The 24,383-nt window shown below is 46.7% G+C and overlaps 1 protein-coding gene across 1 annotated transcript; it reads right to left on the reverse strand.

Moving 5' to 3' along the window:
* Nucleotides 1-490: 490 nt before the first annotated feature.
* On the reverse strand, nt 491-1,943 carry LOC137504629 (olfactory receptor 2A7-like). Its single transcript, XM_068233210.1, has 2 exons — nt 1,846-1,943; nt 491-1,172 (listed from the first exon to the last, which is right to left on the reverse strand). Exons 1-2 carry the CDS (start codon nt 1,941-1,943, stop codon nt 491-493), a joined length of 780 nt encoding a protein of 259 aa, XP_068089311.1.
* Between the last annotated feature and the right edge of the window lie 22,440 nt (nt 1,944-24,383).

Below are 24,383 nucleotides of genomic sequence, written 5' to 3' on the forward strand. Positions count from 1 at the left end.
TATTCCCTGTCCTCTTCTTGTACCTCTAACACTGTAGTTGCCATTGGCAGGTTTTGGTTCGCCGTATCAATTGTTATGTATAGAGTGCTTGGGGGGCCCCATTGTAAAACTTGCATCGGGGCCCACAGCCCCTTAGCTACGCCACTGGCTCCCTACATGCTCACATAGAGGCACCACAGAACCCGGCATACCCCTGATTGATGCACCACAGCTCCCAGCATGCTTGCCATTGAGGCACCACATCTGACTCTGCCTGGGGGACATCCGGGGCATCCCAGAATAGATCCGAGCCACGTGTCACTGATCTTTGGGGCTAGCTACGCCCCTGTGAAACAAAGCCTTTTCGAGGGCTCCTGGAGGTGGCAAACTTTAACGGGAGACGGCGCTCGAAAGAGAACACTGAGAGGGGACAGGGAAGGCTCCATAGAATCCAGAGATTTCCCTCTCCATAGGTAAGAATCTAACTCTTTTCTCTCGCTACACATTTGCTTTAAGTCTGTAAATTAACATGTTCAGAGTTGCTGACAGCCTTTCCAAACAGGTGAGTGAAATGTTTCTTAATATCCCTGTTATTAAGACTGTAGATGAAAGGATTTAGCATCGGTGATACGATCACATAAAATATGGAGCTGTATTTCTCCTGGTCGGTGGAGTACTGAGATGCTGGTCCAAGATACATGAGCATGGTGGTCCCGAAATACAACCCCACCACTGCCAGGTGGGAGGAGCAGGTGGAAAGAGCCTTAGACCGTCCTGTGGCCTGGATCTTTAATACCGAGTTTAAAATACAAATATATGATACTAATATGAGCATAAAGGGGAGGAGAAGCGAGAGAAAGCTGACCCCGAGGATCTTGAATGAGCTGGCGGAGATATCGCTGCATGAGAGTTTCACGAACGCCAGAAGCTCACACATAAAGTGATTGATCTGGTTGTGACATAATGTAATGGGTTGCAGAAGGGATGGGAGTATGCACATCAGGAAAGTGACGATAAATATTAGCGCGGTCAGCATGTAACACACACTCCAACGCATGATGATCGGGTAATGCAGTGGCCGGCAAATGGCGACATAACGGTCATAAGCCATGGTGACAAGAAGAAGACACTCGCATCCTTCAACGAAGATGATAAGATAGATCTGTGTACGACAACTTCGAATCAAGATGGACCTGTGAGAAGAAAAGAGGTCCGCCAGCAACCGGGGCAAGACAGTTGTTGAGTAGCACAAGTCAAGGAATGAAAGTATGCAGAGGAAATAGTACATTGGAATGTGTAACTGGGAGTACAGCAGCACTATCAATATCAATAAAAGATTCCCAGAGAAGGTCACTATGTAGATCATAAAAAATAACACAAACAGGCACATGTTTATGGTTGGATCCTTGGTAAATCCTAATAGAATTACTTCTGTAAAAATGGTGCCATTATTGGCTATCATTCCCTCAAAACTCTGCTTATAAAACACAATTGAATTGAAGGATTGTTGGAGTATAGAGATAAATCCCTGCTGGAGAACACCAAGTGTTTATTTTACTTTTGTTTACATGGCATACATTTATTCATACTGTTGCAGTTCAAGAATAGTGGCTGCTGAGTGGACATTTCATTTGAATGAAAACATCATTTATCGTATACTTTTTTGTTAAATCTAGCATTGCAATCCATGTGCATTTTTTAACCCCTTCGGGACCGGCTCCCTACCCCCCCTTAAGGACCAGGCATTTTACATGCGGGGTGGGGCGTTTTGGTGGGTCAGGCAGCCGGTTCCCTGCTTGGGTTTGCTGGGCTGTGTGTCCCTCCTGCCTCCAGATGTCCCCCCTTTCACCAGGAGCCTTTACTCACCTCCCAGGCTCCAGCGATGAGCAGTTGTAGACACCTCCGCTCTCGCTGGCTTCCCGGCTTGTACTGACGCTAAGTGTCGGGTCCTGGCTTGATGACATAATCAAGCTGGGACCCAGCACTTAGTGTCAATACAGCAGGGATGCTGGCCAGAGCGGAGGGGAGCGCCGATCGTCGGGGGAATGGCTGGAAGGTGAGTGCAGAATAAAAAAAAATAAATAAATAAAAAAAGACTGGGTCTCGACCTGGATTTTAGGCCGATTGGCCAATTTTATTGTGCAGAAACCACAGTGAAAAAGCACAAGGAAGGTGAGTGCATCCTCTTCTTTCCCCCCTACCGCCGCAGCTCTGTAAGTGATCACTATGATCCGCCGGCGATCATAGTGATCACGTGATCAGCAGCCATACGCAATGGCTGCTGATCACTGCTGCTGATCACTGAGGGGAGATGTCAGCTGTCATATGACAGCTTAATTTCCCCTCTCCGGTGCACACAATCGCGTCGGGATGGTTCGTTAGTGCGGACTTTGAATCAACGTCAAGTCAGGGTGGTAGCACCACCTGCTGGACGTAGATTCAAACTACAGCAGTCCCCAAAAGGTTAAATAATCCTTTATTCTTATTTTATTGTTTTGTTATTTTTAATGTTCTGGTTTGATTGTGTAACACTCCCTTGCTGCCTGTATGCTTAATGCCTTTCGCTCAGCTTTCAAACTATAAAACAAAGCAGAAATAATGATACTTTGAACTTTCCTGCAGTAAAACTATAGCTCAAGCTTCTCTCATTGTTTATTGTCAGTTTAAGTGCTTCAGAAAACAGGACTGTATTCGACCCAGTGGGTAAAATAGCTCAAAGAAACACTTTTGCATAGCTAACAACTGACGTTTTTTAACCAAGAAACGTTAGATAAACTGGGTTTATTTAGTCTAGAGAAAAGACGCCTTAGAGGGGATCTAATTAACATGTATAAATATGTCAGAGGGCATATAAAAGCTTGGCGGATGAGCTTTTTGTCTCTAGGCTTTTAAAAAGGATAGAGGACATGATCTGTGCATGGAGGAAAAACATTTTAGCCATTTATTTAGAAAAGGGTTCTTTACAGTAAGAGTGATTAAGATGTGGAATGCATTGCCACAGGAAGTAGTTATGGCAAATTCTATATCTGCATCTAAAGGGGGCTTAGATGCATTGCAAAAATCCCATCGCACTTTAACACTGCGGCCAGAGTACAATGAAAGTGTGCCTTATCGCCACTGTAAATGGTCTGCATGCAGTGTCCCATCAAAACCCGCTGGCTTGCACGCCACTGCAATCAATGTGATAGCGCCATAGGAATATCGCTGCATCCGTGTTTAATGATGAGCGTAATGACCTTATTACGATTACGTGACGTTTTGCGTAATTCGCAAAATTACAATTCTGTCTGTAATCAAACATTTCGCAAAATTACGTTTATGCTGAATTTCGTAACCACAATCGTGTTCGTAATTATGATTGTTTTTGTAACAGAAACAAATCAGAATTTTGTGTTTAGCATGGATATGCGTCTGTTTTCGAAATTGTGTTCCAGTCCAGAGCCTCCTGATATATTTAAAGCGACAGCACATGCAGGGACCTTTGCATTATCAGATATTGCAAGGCTCAAAACCACGTGTCTCAGCATGCATGACCGCTAAGTGCACCATGGCAAAGAGCACCTGTCTTAGAAGTGGCTGCAGATAGAGCCTCCTGATACATTTAAAGTGACAGCATGTGCAGGGGCCTTTGCATTATCAGTCATTGCAATCAGTAATTGCAATCAATGAGTGACTTTCCTGAGTTTAGTCATTATCTAAGTGTACATATTTACAATTAGAAATGAAATTACATCCATTTTCATAATACAAATAACTTTGTCTTTATAGAAAACAAAATTACAAATTTTGCGTTAAACGCGAATTTGCGCTGAAGCGTGAAATTATGAAACTGAAATTTTGCTTACAGAATTCCAAATTACGGTTTGTATGGTAATTACGAAATTACGAATTCGTGTTGCAGCGGCAAAATGTGCATGCGTAATTAAGGAAACATGAAATTACGAAAATTTGGGCTCATCACTAATTGAAGGCCAAAAGCAGACCAAACTAGTGACAGATGAAGTGGAACCAAGACAACAGACCAGTGGGCAGACTGGAAGATTGTCAGTTGCTACAGCAGGATTAGTAATCAGGGTCACCATCCAGGAAACAGGACACATTTGTTAGTTGCAGTCAGACAATAGTCAGTAGCTAAGTGGATCTGAGCAGTGCTTTTCAGCGCAGGATGATTTGAGTGCAGCTGGCGCCACCATAGACTGTAATAGGTATTACGGCTATAACGGCTCACAGGGAGTAACTTCGGGCGCCATCAGAAGACGGAGCTGAAGTTGCATTTAAAACACAATAATTCGGCCTCCAGCAATAGCTGGACGCCGAATTATATCATTCCCCACCATCCATGGCGGCCTGGAGGAGAAATAGTAATTAACGCGTCCGGGAGTTGTGCAGCAGCAGGATCAGCTATATACCGGCTGTATCCTGCGCCCAAGTCTCCCGACGCTGATTTCAAATGTATGCAAGTGGATAGGCAACAATGCAACATTCAGTAAAAGAGTGGGCAGAAGTACAAAGCAGATTGGGTTCTCAGAACAGCCGGGTATAGAGTAGGTAGTCAGATGAAACGGTGGTTAGCAATAAGTCGGGTTCCCATACAGGCCAAGATCAGCAGTAGACAAGAAGAGGGCAGACGACAGGAATACACACTAGCTGCAATACTACAGAAATCTGTCACTCCTCTGGCTTAAAGGACCTCTGTCACGAAAATCTTAAAACTTAAAATACATGCAAACATATACAAATAAGAAGTACGTTTCTTCCAGAGTAAAATGAGCCATGAATTACTTTTCTCCTATGTTGCTGTCACTTACAGTAAGAAGAAGAATTCTGACATTACAGACAGATTTTGGACTAGCCCATCTTCTCATGGGGGGGTTCTCAGGGTTTTCTTTATTTTTAAAAACACATAGTGAATGGCAGTTGCTTCGTCAAACTGCCAAAAAAGTCTACGGTGAGGCTGGCCAGCATCTTTATATAAATCTTTTTCAGGGAATGTCTTTATAAAGAATAAAGGCCCTGCTGAGAATCCCCTATGAAGAGATGGACTAGCCCAAAACCTGTCGGCTCTGTCAGATTTCTACTACCTACTGCAAGTGACAGCAACATAGGAGAGAAGTCATGTATGGCTCATTTTACTCTGGAAGAAAAGTACTTCTTATTTGTTTGTGTTTTAAATTTTAAGATTTTCTCGACAGTTCCTCTTTAAATTAGCCTTTCAGCACATAATCTCGTACACGTCTAAGCCCTCATGAACGCCGGCGCACATGCAAAGAGCACGCGTCTTCTGACACAGAGGCCCCAGGAACGTGCAGCAGGTGGAGGTGAGCTTGCTGTTATGCACCTCACCTCATAGAAGTGTGTCCCTTCACGCTGGTGCACACATGAGCGCCCGTATGTGCAAGCTGCTGGATCCAGACATGCAAGTCACCGTGACACTCCTCCCACAATGCACGTGGGGCGAGGCAGCGGCATGGGGCACCAGCGCCAACAGCATGCATGTGGTAGATGGCTGCAGTCTTCACTATCAATGGTGAGTTCCTTTAATCGATGTGGTTTGAGTTACCCGTATTACTGTTATGCCATTAACTTATTAAGAAATGATGGCCCTTAAACTGTGTTCTTTATACAATATAACTCCATAGCATATTATATTAGAGTGGATCATGGAGTACTTTACATTATTCTTTTGATCATCTTTTAAATATTATAGCTTTTACCTCTTGAGGACCAGAGGTTTATACCCCCAGTGACCAGGCCATTTTTTTTTACAATTCAGCACTCTGCAGCTTTAACAGTTTATTGCTTGACCATACAACTCATTTATTTATTTATTTATTTGTTGTATTTATAAAGCGCCAACATATTACGCAGCGCTGGACATTAATTTAGGTTACAGACAATATTTAGGGGTGACAAACAGCAATATGACAATACAGGAATACAAGAAAACCAGATCACACAGCACAGTATAAGTACAAGGTAATGCTTAGTCAGTCACTGGATGGGAGCATGGAGTTAGGCAAGTTAGGTTCACTCAAATGCATAGCATGGGTGCACAGTAATAGAGGTGCATGATCAGGTAGGACACAAAAGGAGGTGGACCCTGCCCAAAGGCTTACAATCTAGAGGTTTAGCAACAATTTAGCAACCAAATGAATCTTACCTCCTTTTCTTCCCACCAACAGAGCTTTCTGTTGGTGGGATCTCATTGCTGCTGCTGTGTCATTTTTTAAAAATCAATTTTATAGTTTTTTTTTTTATAAAAAAAAACACATTTTTTTTTATTTTTTCTACCCAACCCCCCTCCCCCCCCCCCCCCCCCCCCCCGAGATCCCAGCACTTCAATCACCTCTCATAGGCATTAGCCTATGAGAGGAATTTGATCCTGAGCCACTCCAGAGGACAGCTGAGTGACAGGCAAGTCAGCTTTTTTTTTACTTTTTTTACAGCCTGCCAGCTCTAATCGCCGCTGGCAGGCTGTTGACGGATCCCTGCTGTGGGTCTCTGCAGGGAAGGCACGCGTATGTGCGCACGCATTCCCTGTTGATCCCCGCCTCCAGGACCTGATGCCAATTGGCGTTAGGCGGTCCTGGCGGAACCACCCTCCCACTGCCCATTAGCGTTAGGCGGTCAGGAGGGGGTTTAACATCCTTGCACTGCAGTCACCTTTTGATAAATGTCAAACATTTATTAACTTTTTCAAGTATACCCCCTTGACAACATGTTATAGTGTTGCATATAACCTGAACTGAATTGCACTGTAGTCACCTTTTTGGATTTATTTTGCAAATAATTCATAGATTTTTTGGAACCTGTGCTAACTACAATTCATGGCCACGCTTGGATGGGATCGTTCAATGGTCACACCCTTTCCCTTGCCTGTCTTCAGTACATTAACAGTGAGAAGATGAGTCACGTGGTCAGTTACAATCAGTAAATAGGCTTTTTCTATACTGAACAATTTTAACGAAGCCTTTAAAGGCCCACTATTGCAAAAATCAGAAAATGTAAAATATGTGCAAACACATACAAATAAGAAGTACTTTTCTTCCAGAGTAAAATGAGCCATAAATGACTTTTCTCCTATGTTGCTGTCACTTACAGTAGGTAGTAGAAATCTAACATTACCAACAGGTTTTGGACTAGCCCATCTCCTCATGGGGGGGGGGGGGGGGGTCTCAGGGTCTTGTTTAGTTTCAAAGGCAGTTAGTGAATGGCATTTGCTCTGTCCAACTGCCACAAAAGTATATGGTGAGCAGGGAGGCTGGCCAGCATCTTTGTATACATCCTTTTCAGGGAATGTCTTTGTAAAGAATAAAAGCCTTGCTGAAAATCCCCCATGAAGAGATGGGCTAGTCCAAAACCTGTCAGTAATGTCAGATTTCTACTGTCTACTGTAAGCGACAGCATTATAGAAGAAAAGTAATTTATAGCTTATTTTACTCAGAAAGAAACATACTTCTTATTTGTATGTGTTTACATGTATTTTAAATGTTACAATTATTCGCAATAGAGGTCCTTTAAAGGATACCCGAGGTGACATATGACATGATGAGATAGACATGTGTATGAACAGTGCCAAGCACGCAAATAACTATGCTGTGTTCCTTTTTTTCTTTCTCTGCCTGAAAGAGTTAATCATCAGGTATGCAAGTGGCAGTTCCTGTCTAAGTCAGACTACAGTGTGACCCTCACTGATAAGAAATTACAACTATAAAACACTTTCCTAGCAGAAAATGGCTTCTGAGAGCAGCAAAGAGATGAAAAGGACCAATACTTTAAAGATTTTAGCTCTGGCATACTTCAATGATTGTGTCATTGAGCAAAACAATAAAACAGTTAAAACTTAAAAAGTAGATTTAAATATAAAATAAAACTGTGGAATATCTTAAAAAGTCCTTTTAGGATGAGGAGGATAGATACAATTGTTTATTTCATTAGTTTATTTTCACCTCGGGTCTCCTTTAAAGATAACCAGAGACGAAGCACCCTCATGTATTTTACCATATATATCAACGAATGATTATAGCTGAGTCAGTCTTCTGTGATGTCTTTTCAAGCCCAAGCCTGCCCCCTTGTGGCTCTGATTTCCTGCTATGTATCCTCGTAGCAGGAAAGCAGAGCCACAAGGGTGCAGGCTTGGGCTTGAAAAGACATCATGGAAGACTGACTCAGCTATAATCATTTGTGGCAAAGCTAGACTGAATGCTCAGTCGGGGATTCTTACCAGAGCTGATAACAGGCAGACTAACCAGTGAAAAAGGAAACAAAGAGCAGAGCAGGTGTTTAGTGTCATGTTCCCATTGATATATATGGTGAAATACATGAGAGTGCTTCATCTCTGGTTCTCTTTAAATGTACATTTCCTCTAAAATGTGGCATAAAAGTGCTTTGTCACACTGGAAGCTGAACTATAAAGCTGATGGCTCAAAAATCGTTGAAGCCAAAATCCTACAATGAAAGCCAATCAAATGGATTTTTTTTTAAATGTAGTATACACATTTATTTTGTATTTTCTTTTTGTGATATGGGAATGTTCAGTGGATAAAACAAAATAATAAAATATTACCTATTTCAAAACAGGTAAACCGAGAAACTGAAATTCAAAATAATATGAAACAAATACAAATAAAGACATAAATGGAATGGAAGCAGCAGCTCACCTGTTTTTGTATTTGTGATCTGGCACAGCAGATTATAAAACATTTTCTAAGGACGTCTTTCTCATTATCCAACTCTGGAGATTAATTCTTCTCCTGTAAAGCCCAGTACGGCGAGGACATCAAGGGAATGAAGGGATTTCTGAATTCGATTTTTGTTTTTTGGTAGCCAACCTGTTGCTTTGTGAACAAAACACACAAATACAGGTGAAACTCAAAATATTAAAATATTGTGTGAAAAGATATTTCAACTTAAAAGGTGAAACTAATATATGGAATAGACTTGTTACATGCAAAGCGAGCTATTTCAAGCCTTTATTTGTAATAATGTTGATGATTATGGCTTACAGTTCATCCAAAACACCTGCAATGGGTTTCTATTTCATATATATTAGTTTTACCTTTAAAAGGAGACCTGAACTCTTGCACAGGACAGGAGGATGAGGGAGAGAAATTCACCCTGTATCTATTTAGATAGTTTAGCCTGTGTAACCCCCCCTCATCTGTGTCTAATCACAAGTTGTAATTTGATCTCTCCCCTCTGTCACCTGACTGCCATGGCAGATAAGCTCAGTTGAAAGCACAGGATGTTAACAATATGTCTGCTTCCATGAAAGCAGGAAGTAGAAACAGTGGATATTTATTTTAGGATTTGTATCAACTGTAACAAATAAATGTTTTTCGTTAAAGGTTATTATGCTGTTGCTCATCTTTGAGAGCAGAGAGGAAGTTCTAAGTTCAGGTCCGCTTTAAGGTGAATTATTGAAATAATTGCACGATATTCTAATTTTTCGAGTTTCACCTGTACAGTCCATAGCCCAGCTCTGCAATACTAAGTAGAGGAGGTGCGGATTACTTTTCATTTTGTACTTTTTCTTCATTTTTTAAAATTTTATTTTATTGTCTGCTGAGTTAAGTGTCACTAATTACATAGGTTTGGTTTCCCTTTAAAGTTCAATTTAACTCTCTCGGCATCTATTTGTTTATATTATATTTTTTTGCAGCTTGTAAACAAAGAGTTAAGCTCGCTTCTTGCCCCTTGCTTCCCCTTCCTTTACTCCACTCTGTAAAAAAAGGACACACATTTGAAAATTATAAATTGCTACAAATGGAGGTGCAACAGTTTTAATTCCTTTGCAATTTTTTGAAAACTAGGAATAAATATGTTCCATTCAACTGAGCTTTAGTAAAATGTATTCTACCCTAAAGTGTAAATATGCCTTCAATTGTCATTAGAGCAGTCTTATACTGTTTCATATTACATTTTTTACAGTGTTGTTTTAGAGCAGGGGTGTCAAACTTAAATACAAAGTGGGTTGAAACTAGTCGCGGGCCAACCTCAATGTCTACTGGCCACCTTCCACCCTTATAAAGTTCCCTGGTGTCTAATGGCTCCCCTCCAACCCCTATACAGTTCCACTGTGTCTTGTGGTCCATGTCCCTCTCCTACACAATTCCCTGGTGTCTAATGGCTCCCCTCCAATCCCTATACAGTTCCACTGTGTCTTGTGGTCCATGTCCCTCTCCCACACAATTCCCTGGTGTCTAATGGCTCCCCTCCAATCCCTATACAGTTCCACTGCGTCTTGTGGTCCATGTCCCTCTCCTACACAATTCCCTGGTGTCTAATGGCTCCCCTCCAATCCCTATACAGTTCCACTGTGTCTTGTAGTCCATGTCCCTCTCCTACACAATTCCCTGGTGTCTAATGGCTCCCCTCCAATCCCTATACAGTTCCACTGTGTCTTGTGGTCCTTGTCCCTCTCCTACACAATTCCCTGGTGTCTAATGGCTCCCCTCCAATCCCTATACAGTTCCACTGTGTCTTGTGGTCCATGTCCCTCTCCTACACAATTCCCTGGTGTCTATTGGCTCCCCTCCAATCCCTATACAGTTCGACTGTGTCTTGTGGTCCATGTCCCTCTCCTACACAATTCCCTGGTGTCTAATGGCTCCCCTCCAATCCCTATACAGTTCCACTGTGTCTTGTGGTCCATGTCCCTCTCCTACACAATTCCCTGGTGTCTAATGGCTCCCCTTCAACCCCTATACAGTTCCACTGTGTCTTGTGGTCCATGTCCCTCTCCTACACAATTCCCTGGTGTCTAATGGCTCCCCTCCAATCCCTATACAGTTCCACTGTGTCTTGTGGTCCATGTCCCTCTCCTACACAATTCCCTGGTGTCTAATGGCTCCCCTCCAATCCCTATACAGTCCCACTGTGTCTTGTGGTCCATGTCCCTCTCCTACACAATTCCCTGGTGTCTAATGGCTCCCCTCCAATCCCTATACAGTTCCACTGTGTCTTGTGGTCCTTGTCCCTCTCCTACACAATTCCCTGGTGTCTAATGACTCCCCTCCAATCCCTATACAGTTCCACTGTGTCTTGTGGTCCATGTCCCTCTCCTACACAATTCCCTGGTGTCTAATGGCTCCCCTCCAATCCCTATACAGTTCCACTGTGTCTTGTGGTCCATGTCCCTCTCCTACACAATTCCCTGGTGTCTAATGGCTCCCCTCCAATCCCTATACAGTTCCACTGTGTCTTGTGGTCCATGTCCCTCTCCTACACAGTTCCCTGGTGTCTAATGGCTCCCCTCCAATCCCTATACAGTTCCACTGTGTCTTGTGGTCCATGTCCCTCTCCTACACAGTTCCCTGGTGTCTAATGGCTCCCCTCCAATCCCTATACAGTTCCACTGTGTCTTGTGGTCCATGTCCCTCTCCTACACAATTCCCTGGTGTCTAATGGCTCCCCTCCAATCCCTATACAGTTCCACTGTGTCTTGTGGTCCATGTCCCTCTCCTACACAGTTCCCTGGTGTCTAATGGCTCCCCTCCAATCCCTATACAGTCCCACTGTGTCTTGTGGTCCATGTCCCTCTCCTACACAATTCCCTGGTGTCTAATGGCTCCCCTCCAATCCCTATACAGTTCCACTGTGTCTTGTGGTCCATGTCCCTCTCCTACACAATTCCCTGGTGTCTAATGGCTCCCCTCCAATCCCTATACAGTTCCACTGTGTCTTGTGGTCCATGTCCCTCTCCTACACAATTCCCTGGTGTCTAATGACTCCCCTCCAATCCCTATACAGTTCCACTGTGTCTTGTAGTCCATGTCCCTCTCCTACACAATTCCCTGGTGTCTAATGGCTCCCCTCCAATCCCTATACAGTTCCACTGTGTCTTGTGGTCCTTGTCCCTCTCCTACACAATTCCCTGGTGTCTAATGACTCCCCTCCAATCCCTATACAGTTCCACTGTGTCTTGTGGTCCATGTCCCTCTCCTACACAATTCCCTGGTGTCTAATGGCTCCCCTCCAATCCCTATACAGTTCCACTGTGTCTTGTGGTCCATGTCCCTCTCCTACACAATTCCCTGGTGTCTAATGGCTCCCCTCCAATCCCTATACAGTTCCACTGTGTCTTGTGGTCCAAGTCCCTCTCCTACACAATTCCCTGGTGTCTAATGGCTCCCCTCCAACCCCTATACAGTTCCACTGTGTCTTGTGGTCCATGTCCCTCTCCTACACAATTCCCTGGTGTCTAATGGCTCCCTTCCAATCCCTATACAGTTCCACTGTGTCTTGTGGTCCATGTGCCTCTCCTACACAATTCCCTGGTGTCTAATGGCTCCCCTCCAATCCCTATACAGTCCCACTGTGTCTTGTGGTCCATGTCCCTCTCCTACACAATTCCCTGGTGTCTAATGGCTCCCCTCCAATCCCTATACAGTTCCACTGTGTCTTGTGGTCCTTGTCCCTCTCCTACACAATTCCCTGGTGTCTAATGACTCCCCTCCAATCCCTATACAGTTCCACTGTGTCTTGTGGTCCATGTCCCTCTCCTACACAATTCCCTGGTGTCTAATGGCTCCCCTCCAATCCCTATACAGTTCCACTGTGTCTTGTGGTCCATGTCCCTCTCCTACACAATTCCCTGGTGTCTAATGGCTCCCCTCCAATCCCTATACAGTTCCACTGTGTCTTGTGGTCCATGTCCCTCTCCTACACAATTCCCTGGTGTCTAATGGCTCCCCTCCAATCCCTTTACAGTTCCACTGTGTCTTGTGGTCCATGTCCCTCTCCTGCACAATTCCCTGGTGTCTAATGGCTCCCCTCCAATCCCTATACAGTTCCACTGTGTCTTGTGGTCCATGTCCCTCTCCTGCACAATTCCCTGGTGTCTAATGGCTCCCCTCCAACCCCTATACAGTTCTACTGTGTCTTGTGGTCCATGTCCCTCTCCTACACAGTTCCCTGGTGTCTAATGGCTCCCCTCCAATCCCTATACAGTTCCACTGTGTCTTGTGGTCCATGTCCCTCTCCTACACAGTTCCCTGGTGTCTAATGGCTCCCCTCCAATCCCTATACAGTCCCACTGTGTCTTGTGGTCCATGTCCCTCTACTACACAATTCCCTGGTGTCTAATGGCTCCCCTCCAATCCTATACAGTTCCACTGTGTCTTCTGGTCCATGTCCCTCTCCTACACAATTCCCTGGTGTCTAATGGCTCCCCTCCAATCCCTATACAGTTCCACTGTGTCTTGTGGTCCTTGTCCCTCTCCTACACAATTCCCTGGTGTCTAATGACTCCCCTCTAATCCCTATACAGTTCCACTGTGTCTTGTGGTCCATGTCCCTCTCCTACACAATTCCCTGGTGTCTAATGGCTCCCCTCCAATCCCTATACAGTTCCACTGTGTCTTGTGGTCCATGTCCCTCTCCTACACAATTCCCTGGTGTCTAATGGCTCCCCTCCAATCCCTATACAGTTCCACTGTGTCTTGTGGTCCATGTCCCTCTCCTACACAATTCCCTGGTGTCTAATGGCTTCCCTCCAATCCCTATACAGTTCCACTGTGTCTTGTGGTCCTTGTCCCTCTCCTACACAATTCCCTGGTGTCTAATGACTCCCCTCCAATCCCTATACAGTTCCACTGTGTCTTGTGGTCCATGTCCGTCTCCTACACAATTCCCTGGTGTCTAATGGCTCCCCTCCAATCCCTATACAGTTCCACTGTTTCTTGTGGTCCATGTCCCTCTCCTACATATTTCACTGGTGTCTAATGGCTCCCCTCCAATCCCTATACAGTTCCACTGTGTCTTGTGGTCCTTGTCCCTCTCCTACACAATTCCCTGGTGTCTAATGACTCCCCTCCAATCCCTATACAGTTCCACTGTGTCTTGTGGTCCATGTCCGTCTCCTACACAATTCCCTGGTGTCTAATGGCTCCCCTCCAATCCCTATACAGTTCCACTGTTTCTTGTGGTCCATGTCCCTCTCCTACACAATTCCCTGGTGTCTAATGGCTCCCCTCCAATCCCTATACAGTTCCACTGTGTCTTGTGGTCCATGTCCCTCTCCTACACAATTCCCTGGTGTCTAATGACTCCCCTCCAATCCCTTTACAGTTCCACTGTGTCTTGTGGTCCATGTCCCTCTCCTACACAATTCCCTGGTGTCTAATGGCTCCCCTCCAAACCCTATACAGTTCCACTGTGTCTTGTGGTCCATGTCCCTCTCCTACACAATTCCCTGGTGTCTAATGGCTCCCCTCCAACCCCTATACAGTTCTACTGTGTTTTGTGGTCCGTGTCCCTCTCCTACACAATTCCCTGGTGTCTAATGGCTCCCCTCCAATCCCTATACAGTTCCACTGTGTCTTGTGGTCCGTGTCCCTCTCCTACACAGTTCCCTGGTGTCTAATGGCTCCCCTCCAATCCCTATACAGTCCCACTGTGTCTTGTGGTCCATGTCCCTCTCCTACACAATTCCCTGGTGACTAATGGCTCCCCTCCAATCCTATACAGTTCCACTGTGTCTTCTGGTCCTTGTCCCTCTCCTACACAATTCCCTGGTGTCTAATGACTCCCCTCCAATCCCTATACAGTTCCACTGTGTCTTGTGGTCCATGTCCCTCTCCTACACAATTCCCTGGTGTCTAATGGCTCCCCTCCAATCGCTATACAGTTCCACTGTGTCTTGTGGTCCATGTCCCTCTCCTACACAATTCCCTGGTGTCTAATGGCTCCCCTCCAATCCCTATACAGTTCCACTGTGTCTTGTGGTCCATGTCCCTCTCCTACACAGTTCCCTGGTGTCTAATGGCTCCCCTCCAATCCCTATACAGTTCCACTGTGTCTTGTGGTCCTTGTCCCTCTCCTACACAATTCCCTAGTGTCTAATGGCTCCCCTCCAATCCCTATACAGTTCCACTGTTTCTTGTGGTCCATGTCCCTCTCCTACACAATTCCCTGGTGTCTAATGGCTCCCCTCCAATCACTATACAGTTCCACTGTGTCTTGTGGTCCATGTCCCTCTCCTACACAATTCCCTGGTGTCTAATGGCTCCCCTCCAACCCCTATACAGTTCCACTGTGTCTTGTGGTCCATGTCCCTCTCCTACACAATTCCCTGGTGTCTAATGGCTCCCCTCCAATCCCTATGCAGTTCCACTGTGTCTTGTGGTCCATGTCCCTCTCCTACACAATTCCCTGGTGTCTAATGGCTCCCCCCAATCCCTATACAGTTCCACTGTGTCTTGTGGTCCATGTCCCTCTCCTACACAATTCCCTGGTGTCTAATGGCTCCCCTCCAATCCCTATACAGTTCCACTGTGTCTTGTGGTCCATGTCCCTCTCCTACACAATTCCCTGGTGTCTAATGGCTCCCCTCCAATCCCTATACAGTTCCACTGTGTCTTGTGGTCCATGTCCCTCTCCTACACAATTCCCTGGTGTCTAATGGCTCCCCTCCAATCCCTATACAGTTCCACTGTGTCTTGTGGTCCATGTCCCTCTCCTACACAATTCCCTGGTGTCTAATGGCTCCCCTCCAACCCCTATACAGTTCCACTGTGTCTTGTGGTCCATGACCCTCTCCTACACAATTCCCTGGTGTCTAATGGCTCCCTTCCAATCCCTATACAGGTCCACTGTGTCTTGTGGTCCATGTCCCTCTCCTACACAATTCCCTGGTGTCTAATGGCTCCCTTCCAATCCCTATACAGTTCCACTGTGTCTTGTGGTCCATGTCCCTCTCCTACACAATTCCCTGGTGTCTAATGACTCCCCTCCAATCCCTATACAGTTCCACTGTGTCTTGTGGTCCATGTCCCTCTCCTACACAATTCCCTGGTGTCTAATGGCTCCCCTCCAATCCCTATACAGTTCCACTGTGTCTTGTGGTCCATGTCCCTCTCCTACACAATTCCCTGGTGTCTAATGGCTCCCCTCCAATCCCTATACAGTTCCACTGTGTCTTGTGGTCCTTGTCCCTCTCCTACACAATTCCCTGGTGTCTAATGACTCCCCTCCAATCCCTATACAGTTCCACTGTGTCTTGTGGTCCATGTCCCTCTCCTACACAATTCCCTGGTGTCTAATGGCTCCCCTCCAATCCCTATACAGTTCCACTGTGTCTTGTGGTCCATGTCCCTCTCCTACACAATTCCCTGGTGTCTAATGGCTCCCCTCCAATCCCTATACAGTTCCACTGTGTCTTGTGGTCCATGTCCCTCTCCTACACAGTTCCCTGGTGTCTAATGGCTCCCCTCCAATCCCTATACAGTTCCACTGTGTCTTGTGGTCCATGTCCCTCTCCTACACAGTTCCCTGGTGTCTAATGGCTCCCCTCCAATCCCTATACAGTTCCACTGTGTCTTGTGGTCCATGTCCCTCTCCTACACAATTCCCTGGTGTCTAATGGCTCCCCTCCAATCCCTATACAGTTCCACTGTGTCTTGTGGTCCATGTCCCTCTCCTACACAGTTCCCTGGTGTCTAATGGCTCCCCTCCAATCCCTATACAGTCCCACTGTGTCTTGTGGTCCATGTCCCTCTCCTACACAATTCCCTGGTGTCTAATGGCTCCCCTCCAATCCCTATACAGTTCCACTGTGTCTTGTGGTCCATGTCCCTCTCCTACACAATTCCCTGGTGTCTAATGGCTCCCCTCCAATCCCTATACAGTTCCACTGTGTCTTGTGGTCCATGTCCCTCTCCTACACAATTCCCTGGTGTCTAATGACTCCCCTCCAATCCCTATACAGTTCCACTGTGTCTTGTAGTCCATGTCCCTCTCCTACACAATTCCCTGGTGTCTAATGGCTCCCCTCCAATCCCTATACAGTTCCACTGTGTCTTGTGGTCCTTGTCCCTCTCCTACACAATTCCCTGGTGTCTAATGACTCCCCTCCAATCCCTATACAGTTCCACTGTGTCTTGTGGTCCATGTCCCTCTCCTACACAATTCCCTGGTGTCTAATGGCTCCCCTCCAATCCCTATACAGTTCCACTGTGTCTTGTGGTCCATGTCCCTCTCCTACACAATTCCCTGGTGTCTAATGGCTCCCCTCCAATCCCTATACAGTTCCACTGTGTCTTGTGGTCCAAGTCCCTCTCCTACACAATTCCCTGGTGTCTAATGGCTCCCCTCCAACCCATATACAGTTCCACTGTGTCTTGTGGTCCATGTCCCTCTCCTACACAATTCCCTGGTGTCTAATGGCTCCCTTCCAATCCCTATACAGTTCCACTGTGTCTTGTGGTCCATGTGCCTCTCCTACACAATTCCCTGGTGTCTAATGGCTCCCCTCCAATCCCTATACAGTCCCACTGTGTCTTGTGGTCCATGTCCCTCTCCTACACAATTCCCTGGTCTCTAATGGCTCCCCTCCAATCCCTATACAGTTCCATTGTGTCTTGTGGTCCTTGTCCCTCTCCTACACAATTCCCTGGTGTCTAATGACTCCCCTCAAATCCCTATACAGTTCCACTGTGTCTTGTGGTCCATGTCCCTCTCCTACACAATTCCCTGGTGTCTAATGGCTCCCCTCCAATCCCTATACAGTTCCACTGTGTCTTGTGGTGCATGTCCCTCTCCTACACAATTCCCTGGTGTCTAATGGCTCCCCTCCAATCCCTATACAGTTCCACTGTGTCTTGTGGTCCATGTCCCTCTCCTACACAATTCCCTGGTGTCTAATGGCTCCCCTCCAATCCCTTTACAGTTCCACTGTGTCTTGTGGTCCATGTCCCTCTCCTGCACAATTCCCTGGTGTCTAATGGCTCCCCTCCAATCCCTATACAGTTCCACTGTGTCTTGTGGTCCATGTCCCTCTCCTGCACAATTCCCTGGTGTCTAATGGCTCCCCTCCAACCCCTATACAGTTCTACTGTGTCTTGTGGTCCATGTCCCTCTCCTACACAGTTCCCTGGTGTCTAATGGCTCCCCTCCAATCCCTATACAGTTCCTCTGTGTCTTGTGGTCCATGTCCCTCTCCTACACAGTTCCCTGGTGTCTAATGGCTCCCCTCCAATCCCTATACAGTCCGACTGTGTCTTGTGGTCCATGTCCCTCTACTACACAATTCCCTGGTGTCTAATGGCTCCCCTCCAATCCTATACAGTTCCACTGTGTCTTCTGGTCCATGTCCCTCTCCTACACAATTCCCTGGTGTCTAATGGCTCCCCTCCAATCCCTATACAGTTCCACTGTGTCTTGTGGTCCTTGTCCCTCTCCTACACAATTCCCTGGTGTCTAATGACTCCCCTCTAATCCCTATACAGTTCCACTGTGTCTTGTGGTCCATGTCCCTCTCCTACACAATTCCCTGGTGTCTAATGGCTCCCCTCCAATCCCTATACAGTTCCACTGTGTCTTGTGGTCCATGTCCCTCTCCTACACAATTCCCTGGTGTCTAATGGCTCCCCTCCAATCCCTATACAGTTCCACTGTGTCTTGTGGTCCATGTCCCTCTCCTACACAATTCCCTGGTGTCTAATGGCTTCCCTCCAATCCCTATACAGTTCCACTGTGTCTTGTGGTCCTTGTCCCTCTCCTACACAATTCCCTGGTGTCTAATGACTCCCCTCCAATCCCTATACAGTTCCACTGTGTCTTGTGGTCCATGTCCGTCTCCTACACAATTCCCTGGTGTCTAATGGCTCCCCTCCAATCCCTATACAGTTCCACTGTTTCTTGTGGTCCATGTCCCTCTCCTACACATTTCACTGGTGTCTAATGGCTCCCCTCCAATCCCTATACAGTTCCACTGTGTCTTGTGGTCCTTGTCCCTCTCCTACACAATTCCCTGGTGTCTAATGACTCCCCTCCAATCCCTATACAGTTCCACTGTGTCTTGTGGTCCATGTCCGTCTCCTACACAATTCCCTGGTGTCTAATGGCTCCCCTCCAATCCCTATACAGTTCCACTGTTTCTTGTGGTCCATGTCCCTCTCCTACACAATTCCCTGGTGTCTAATGGCTCCCCTCCAATCCCTATACAGTTCCACTGTGTCTTGTGGTCCATGTCCCTCTCCTACACAATTCCCTGGTGTCTAATGACTCCCCTCCAATCCCTTTACAGTTCCACTGTGTCTTGTGGTCCATGTCCCTCTCCTACACAATTCCCTGGTGTCTAATGGCTCCCCTCCAATCCCTATACAGTTCCACTGTGTCTTGTGGTCCATGTCCCTCTCCTACACAATTCCCTGGTGTCTAATGGCTCCCCTCCAACCCCTATACAGTTCTACTGTGTCTTGTGGTCCGTGTCCCTCTCCTACACAATTCCCTGGTGTCTAATGGCTCCCCTCCAATCCCTATACAGTTCCACTGTGTCTTGTGGTCCGTGTCCCTCTCCTACACAGTTCCCTGGTGTCTAATGGCTCCCCTCCAATCCCTATACAGTCCCACTGTGTCTTGTGGTCCATGTCCCTCTCCTACACAATTCCCTGGTGACTAATGGCTCCCCTCCAATCCTATACAGTTCCACTGTGTCTTCTGGTCCTTGTCCCTCTCCTACACAATTCCCTGGTGTCTAATGACTCCCCTCCAATCCCTATACAGTTCCACTGTGTCTTGTGGTCCATGTCCCTCTCCTACACAATTCCCTGGTGTCTAATGGCTCCCCTCCAATCCCTATACAGTTCCACTGTGTCTTGTGGTCCATGTCCCTCTCCTACACAATTCCCTGGTGTCTAATGGCTCCCCTCCAATCCCTATACAGTTCCACTGTGTCTTGTGGTCCATGTCCCTCTCCTACACAGTTCCCTGGTGTCTAATGGCTCCCCTCCAATCCCTATACAGTTCCACTGTGTCTTGTGGTCCTTGTCCCTCTCCTACACAATTCCCTAGTGTCTAATGGCTCCCCTCCAATCCCTATACAGTTCCACTGTTTCTTGTGGTCCATGTCCCTCTCCTACACAATTCCCTGGTGTCTAATGGCTCCCCTCCAATCACTATACAGTTCCACTGTGTCTTGTGGTCCATGTCCCTCTCCTACACAATTCCCTGGTGTCTAATGGCTCCCCTCCAACCCCTATACAGTTCCACTGTGTCTTGTGGTCCATGTCCCTCTCCTACACAATTCCCTGGTGTCTAATGGCTCCCCTCCAATCCCTATGCAGTTCCACTGTGTCTTGTGGTCCATGTCCCTCTCCTACACAATTCCCTGGTGTCTAATGGCTCCCCCCAATCCCTATACAGTTCCACTGTGTCTTGTGGTCCATGTCCCTCTCCTACACAATTCCCTGGTGTCTAATGACTCCCCTCCAATCCCTATACAGTTCCACTGTGTCTTGTGGTCCATGTCCCTCTCCTACACAATTCCCTGGTGTCTAATGGCTCCCCTCCAATCCCTATACAGTTCCACTGTGTCTTGTGGTCCATGTCCCTCTCCTACACAATTCCCTGGTGTCTAATGGCTCCCCTCCAATCCCTATACAGTTCCACTGTGTCTTGTGGTCCATGTCCCTCTCCTACACAATTCCCTGGTGTCTAATGGCTCCCCTCCAACCCCTATACAGTTCCACTGTGTCTTGTGGTCCATGACCCTCTCCTACACAATTCCCTGGTGTCTAATGGCTCCCTTCCAATCCCTATACAGGTCCACTGTGTCTTGTGGTCCATGTCCCTCTCCTACACAATTCCCTGGTGTCTAATGGCTCCCCTCCAATCCCTATACAGTCCCACTGTGTCTTGTGGTCCATGTCCCTCTCCTACACAATTCCCTGGTGTCTAATGGCTCCCTTCCAATCCCTATACAGTTCCACTGTGTCTTGTGGTCCTTGTCCCTCTCCTACACAATTCCCTGGTGTCTAATGACTCCCCTCCAATCCCTATACAGTTCCACTGTGTCTTGTGGTCCATGTCCCTCTCCTACACAATTCCCTGGTGTCTAATGGCTCCCCTCCAATCCCTATACAGTTCCACTGTGTCTTGTGGTCCATGTCCCTCTCCTACACAATTCCCTGGTGTCTAATGGCTCCCCTCCAATCCCTATACAGTTCCACTGTGTCTTGTGGTCCATGTCCCTCTCCTACACAATTCCCTGGTGTCTAATGGCTCCCCTCCAACCCCTATACAGTTCTACTGTGTCTTGTGGTCCATGTCCCTCTCCTACACAATTCCCTGGTGTCTAATGGCTCCCCTCCAATCCCTATACAGTTCCACTGTGTCTTGTGGTCCATGTCCCTCTCCTACACAGTTCCCTGGCTTCTAATGTCTCCCCTCCAATCCCTATACAGTCCCACTGTGTCTTGTGGTCCATGTCCCTCTCCTACACAATTCCCTGGTGACTAATGGCTCCCCTCCAATCCTATACAGTTCCACTGTGTCTTCTGGTCCTTGTCCCTCTCCTACACAATTCCCTGGTGTCTAATGACTCCCCTCCAATCCCTATACAGTTCCACTGTGTCTTGTGGTCCATGTCCCTCTCCTACACAATTCCCTGGTGTCTAATGGCTCCCCTCCAATCCCTATACAGTTCCACTGTGTCTTGTGGTCCATGTCCCTCTCCTACACAATTCCCTGGTGTCTAATGGCTTCCCTCCAATACCTATACAGTTCCACTGTGTCTTGTGGTCCATGTCCCTCTCCTACACAGTTCCCTGGTGTCTAATGGCTCCCCTCCAATCCCTATACAGTCCCACTGTGTCTTGTGGTCCATGTCCCTCTCCTACACAATTCCCTGGTGTCTAATGGCTCCCCTCCAATCCCTATACAGTTCCACTGTGTCTTGTGGTCCTTGTCCCTCTCCTACACAATTCCCTAGTGTCTAATGACTCCCCTCCAATCCCTATACAGTTCCACTGTTTCTTGTGGTCCATGTCCCTCTCCTACACAATTCCCTGGTGTCTAATGGCTCCCCTCCAATCACTATACAGTTCCACTGTGTCTTGTGGTCCATGTCCCTCTCCTACACAATTCCCTGGTGTCTAATGGCTCCCCTCCAACCCCTATACAGTTCCACTGTGTCTTGTGGTCCATGTCCCTCTCCTACACAATTCCCTGGTGTCTAATGGCTCCCCTCCAATCCCTATGCAGTTCCACTGTGTCTTGTGGTCCATGTCCCTCTCCTACACAATTCCCTGGTGTCTAATGGCTCCCCCCAATCCCTATACAGTTCCACTGTGTCTTGTGGTCCATGTCCCTCTCCTACACAATTCCCTGGTGTCTAATGGCTCCCCTCCAATCCCTATACAGTCCCACTGTGTCTTGTGGTCCATGTCCCTCTCCTACACAATTCTCTGGTGTCTAATGGCTCCCCTCCAACCCCTATACAGTTCCACTGTGTCTTTTGGTCCATGTCCCTCTCCTACACAATTCCCTGGTGTCTAATGACTCCCCTCCAATCCCTATACAGTTCCACTGTGTCTTTTGGTCCATGTCCCTCTCCTACACAATTCCCTGGTGTCTAATGGCTCCCCTCCAATCCCTATGCAGTTCCACTGTGTCTTGTGGTCCATGTCCCTCTCCTACACAATTCCCTGGTGTCTAATGGCTCCCCCCAATCCCTATACAGTTCCACTGTGTCTTGTGGTCCATGTCCCTCTCCTACACAATTCCCTGGTGTCTAATGGCTCCCCTCCAATCCGTATACAGTTCCACTGTGTCTTGTGGTCCATGTCCATCTCCTATACTGTTCCCTGGTGTCTAATGGCTCCCCTCCAATCCCTATACAGTCCCACTGTGTCTTGTGGTCCATGTCCCTCTCCTACACAATTCCCTGGTGTCTAATGGCTCCCCTCCAATCCCTATACAGTTCCACTGTGTCTTGTGGTCCTTGTCCCTCTCCTGCACAATTCCCTGGTGTCTAATGACTCCCCTCCAATCCCTATACAGTTCCACTGTGTCTTGTGGTCCATGTCCCTCTCCTACACAATTCCCTGGTGTCTAATGGCTCCCCTCCAACCCCTATACAGTTCCACTGTGTCTTGTGGTCCATGTCCCTCTCCTACACAATTCCCTGGTGTCTAATGGCTCCCCTCCAATCCCTATACAGTTCCACTGTGTCTTGTGGTCCATGTCCCTCTCCTACACAATTCCCTGGTGTCTAATGGCTCCCCTCCAATCCCTATACAGTTCCACTGTGTCTTGTGGTCCATGTCCCTCTCCTACACAATTCCCTGGTGTCTAATGGCTCCCCTCCAATCCCTATACAGTTCCACTGTGTCTTGTGGTCCATGTCCATCTCCTATACTGTTCCCTGGTGTTTTGTTTAGTGCTTTTCCCCACATCCCCATATGCCTTCCCTCGTGTTTTAGGGCTTAAATATAGCTTCCCTGGTGGTCTAGAGGGGGTAAACATAATGCAAAGTGGAAAACTTGTAGGCCAAATTTATTAGCTCTGAGGGCCAGATTTGGCCCATGGGCCGGAGTTTGACATGTGTGTTTTAGAGCAAAAATTTAATTTTAAGTTTTATCTTGCTTTAAAGTGTACCTGAATAAAACAAAAAGGGTAATGGAAATGAGTTACTTACCTCAGTAGTAAGACGGCTTTGGATAGTCCAGAGTCTTCCTGGATCCTCCTGAAACCTCCATTCTTGTGCTGTGTCTGCCTAAACATATTGACAAAAGCTTGTTGAACATGTGTCTATTGCCCATGGTTCCTCATGTACAAGTGCAAACATACTGGGCATTTGCTAGTAAGGTTCACACATGCCCAGTAGAACAATGTCGCTCGTGCATGGCTTTTTCCTCCAAAGTGGGGAGGAAGCTGACATCTGGGGGGGTTCATCTTGTTAAAGGGAACCCACAGATTCTCCCATGAACTCCCCCTACACCAACTCTCCTCCTGGGCACAGGAGATGGGGATGAGCCCCCTGTCTAATGTCCTTAAAGCTGCAGTAGCCTCATTAGGGAAGAATAGCCTGGTCACTAGGGGGGGTTTAAGCCCAGGGTCCTCAAAAGGTTGATGATCGGGAACCCAACGTAGGACTTTTTAACCATACAGAGAGGTTCAAAATATAGTTAATAACTCAAAAGAATGACATGTGGGAAATTAGAGGAGACATGACAAAAAAACAAAAACTAGAAAAAAAAGTCCCAATTATGAGTATATAGGTACAGAACATTTTTTTTTGTTCTGCCTTTTTTGTTGTTCATTTTTCCGCACCATTCATCTGTTGTAGGTGATCTAAAATCCTTCTGATGTTTAGTGATTAACTTTCTGGCAATCATTGCTCCTGTTTTCAATCAATGATTTTCTGCTGTACAAGTTTTGGCATCTGAGATAATAGAAAGAGGGAGTTTTTTCTCTTGTGCATAATTGCCTGAAAGATTTGTGGCCCATGAATTCCCTTTTTTCCTCCAAAGCCTATTTATGTGTGAATAGTGCCACCATAAATGTGTAGTGGATCCGTCTATCATGTGGCATTTCCAACAAGTAGAGGCCTTATTTCATACCGCCATTCTTGACATTTATTTGTTTATTATTTATTTATTGTATTTATAAATGCGGGCAGG

The sequence above is a fragment of the Hyperolius riggenbachi genome, chromosome 4 (genome assembly GCF_040937935.1).
Source record: "Hyperolius riggenbachi isolate aHypRig1 chromosome 4, aHypRig1.pri, whole genome shotgun sequence".
In the NCBI taxonomy this organism is placed as follows: Eukaryota; Metazoa; Chordata; class Amphibia; order Anura; family Hyperoliidae; genus Hyperolius; species Hyperolius riggenbachi.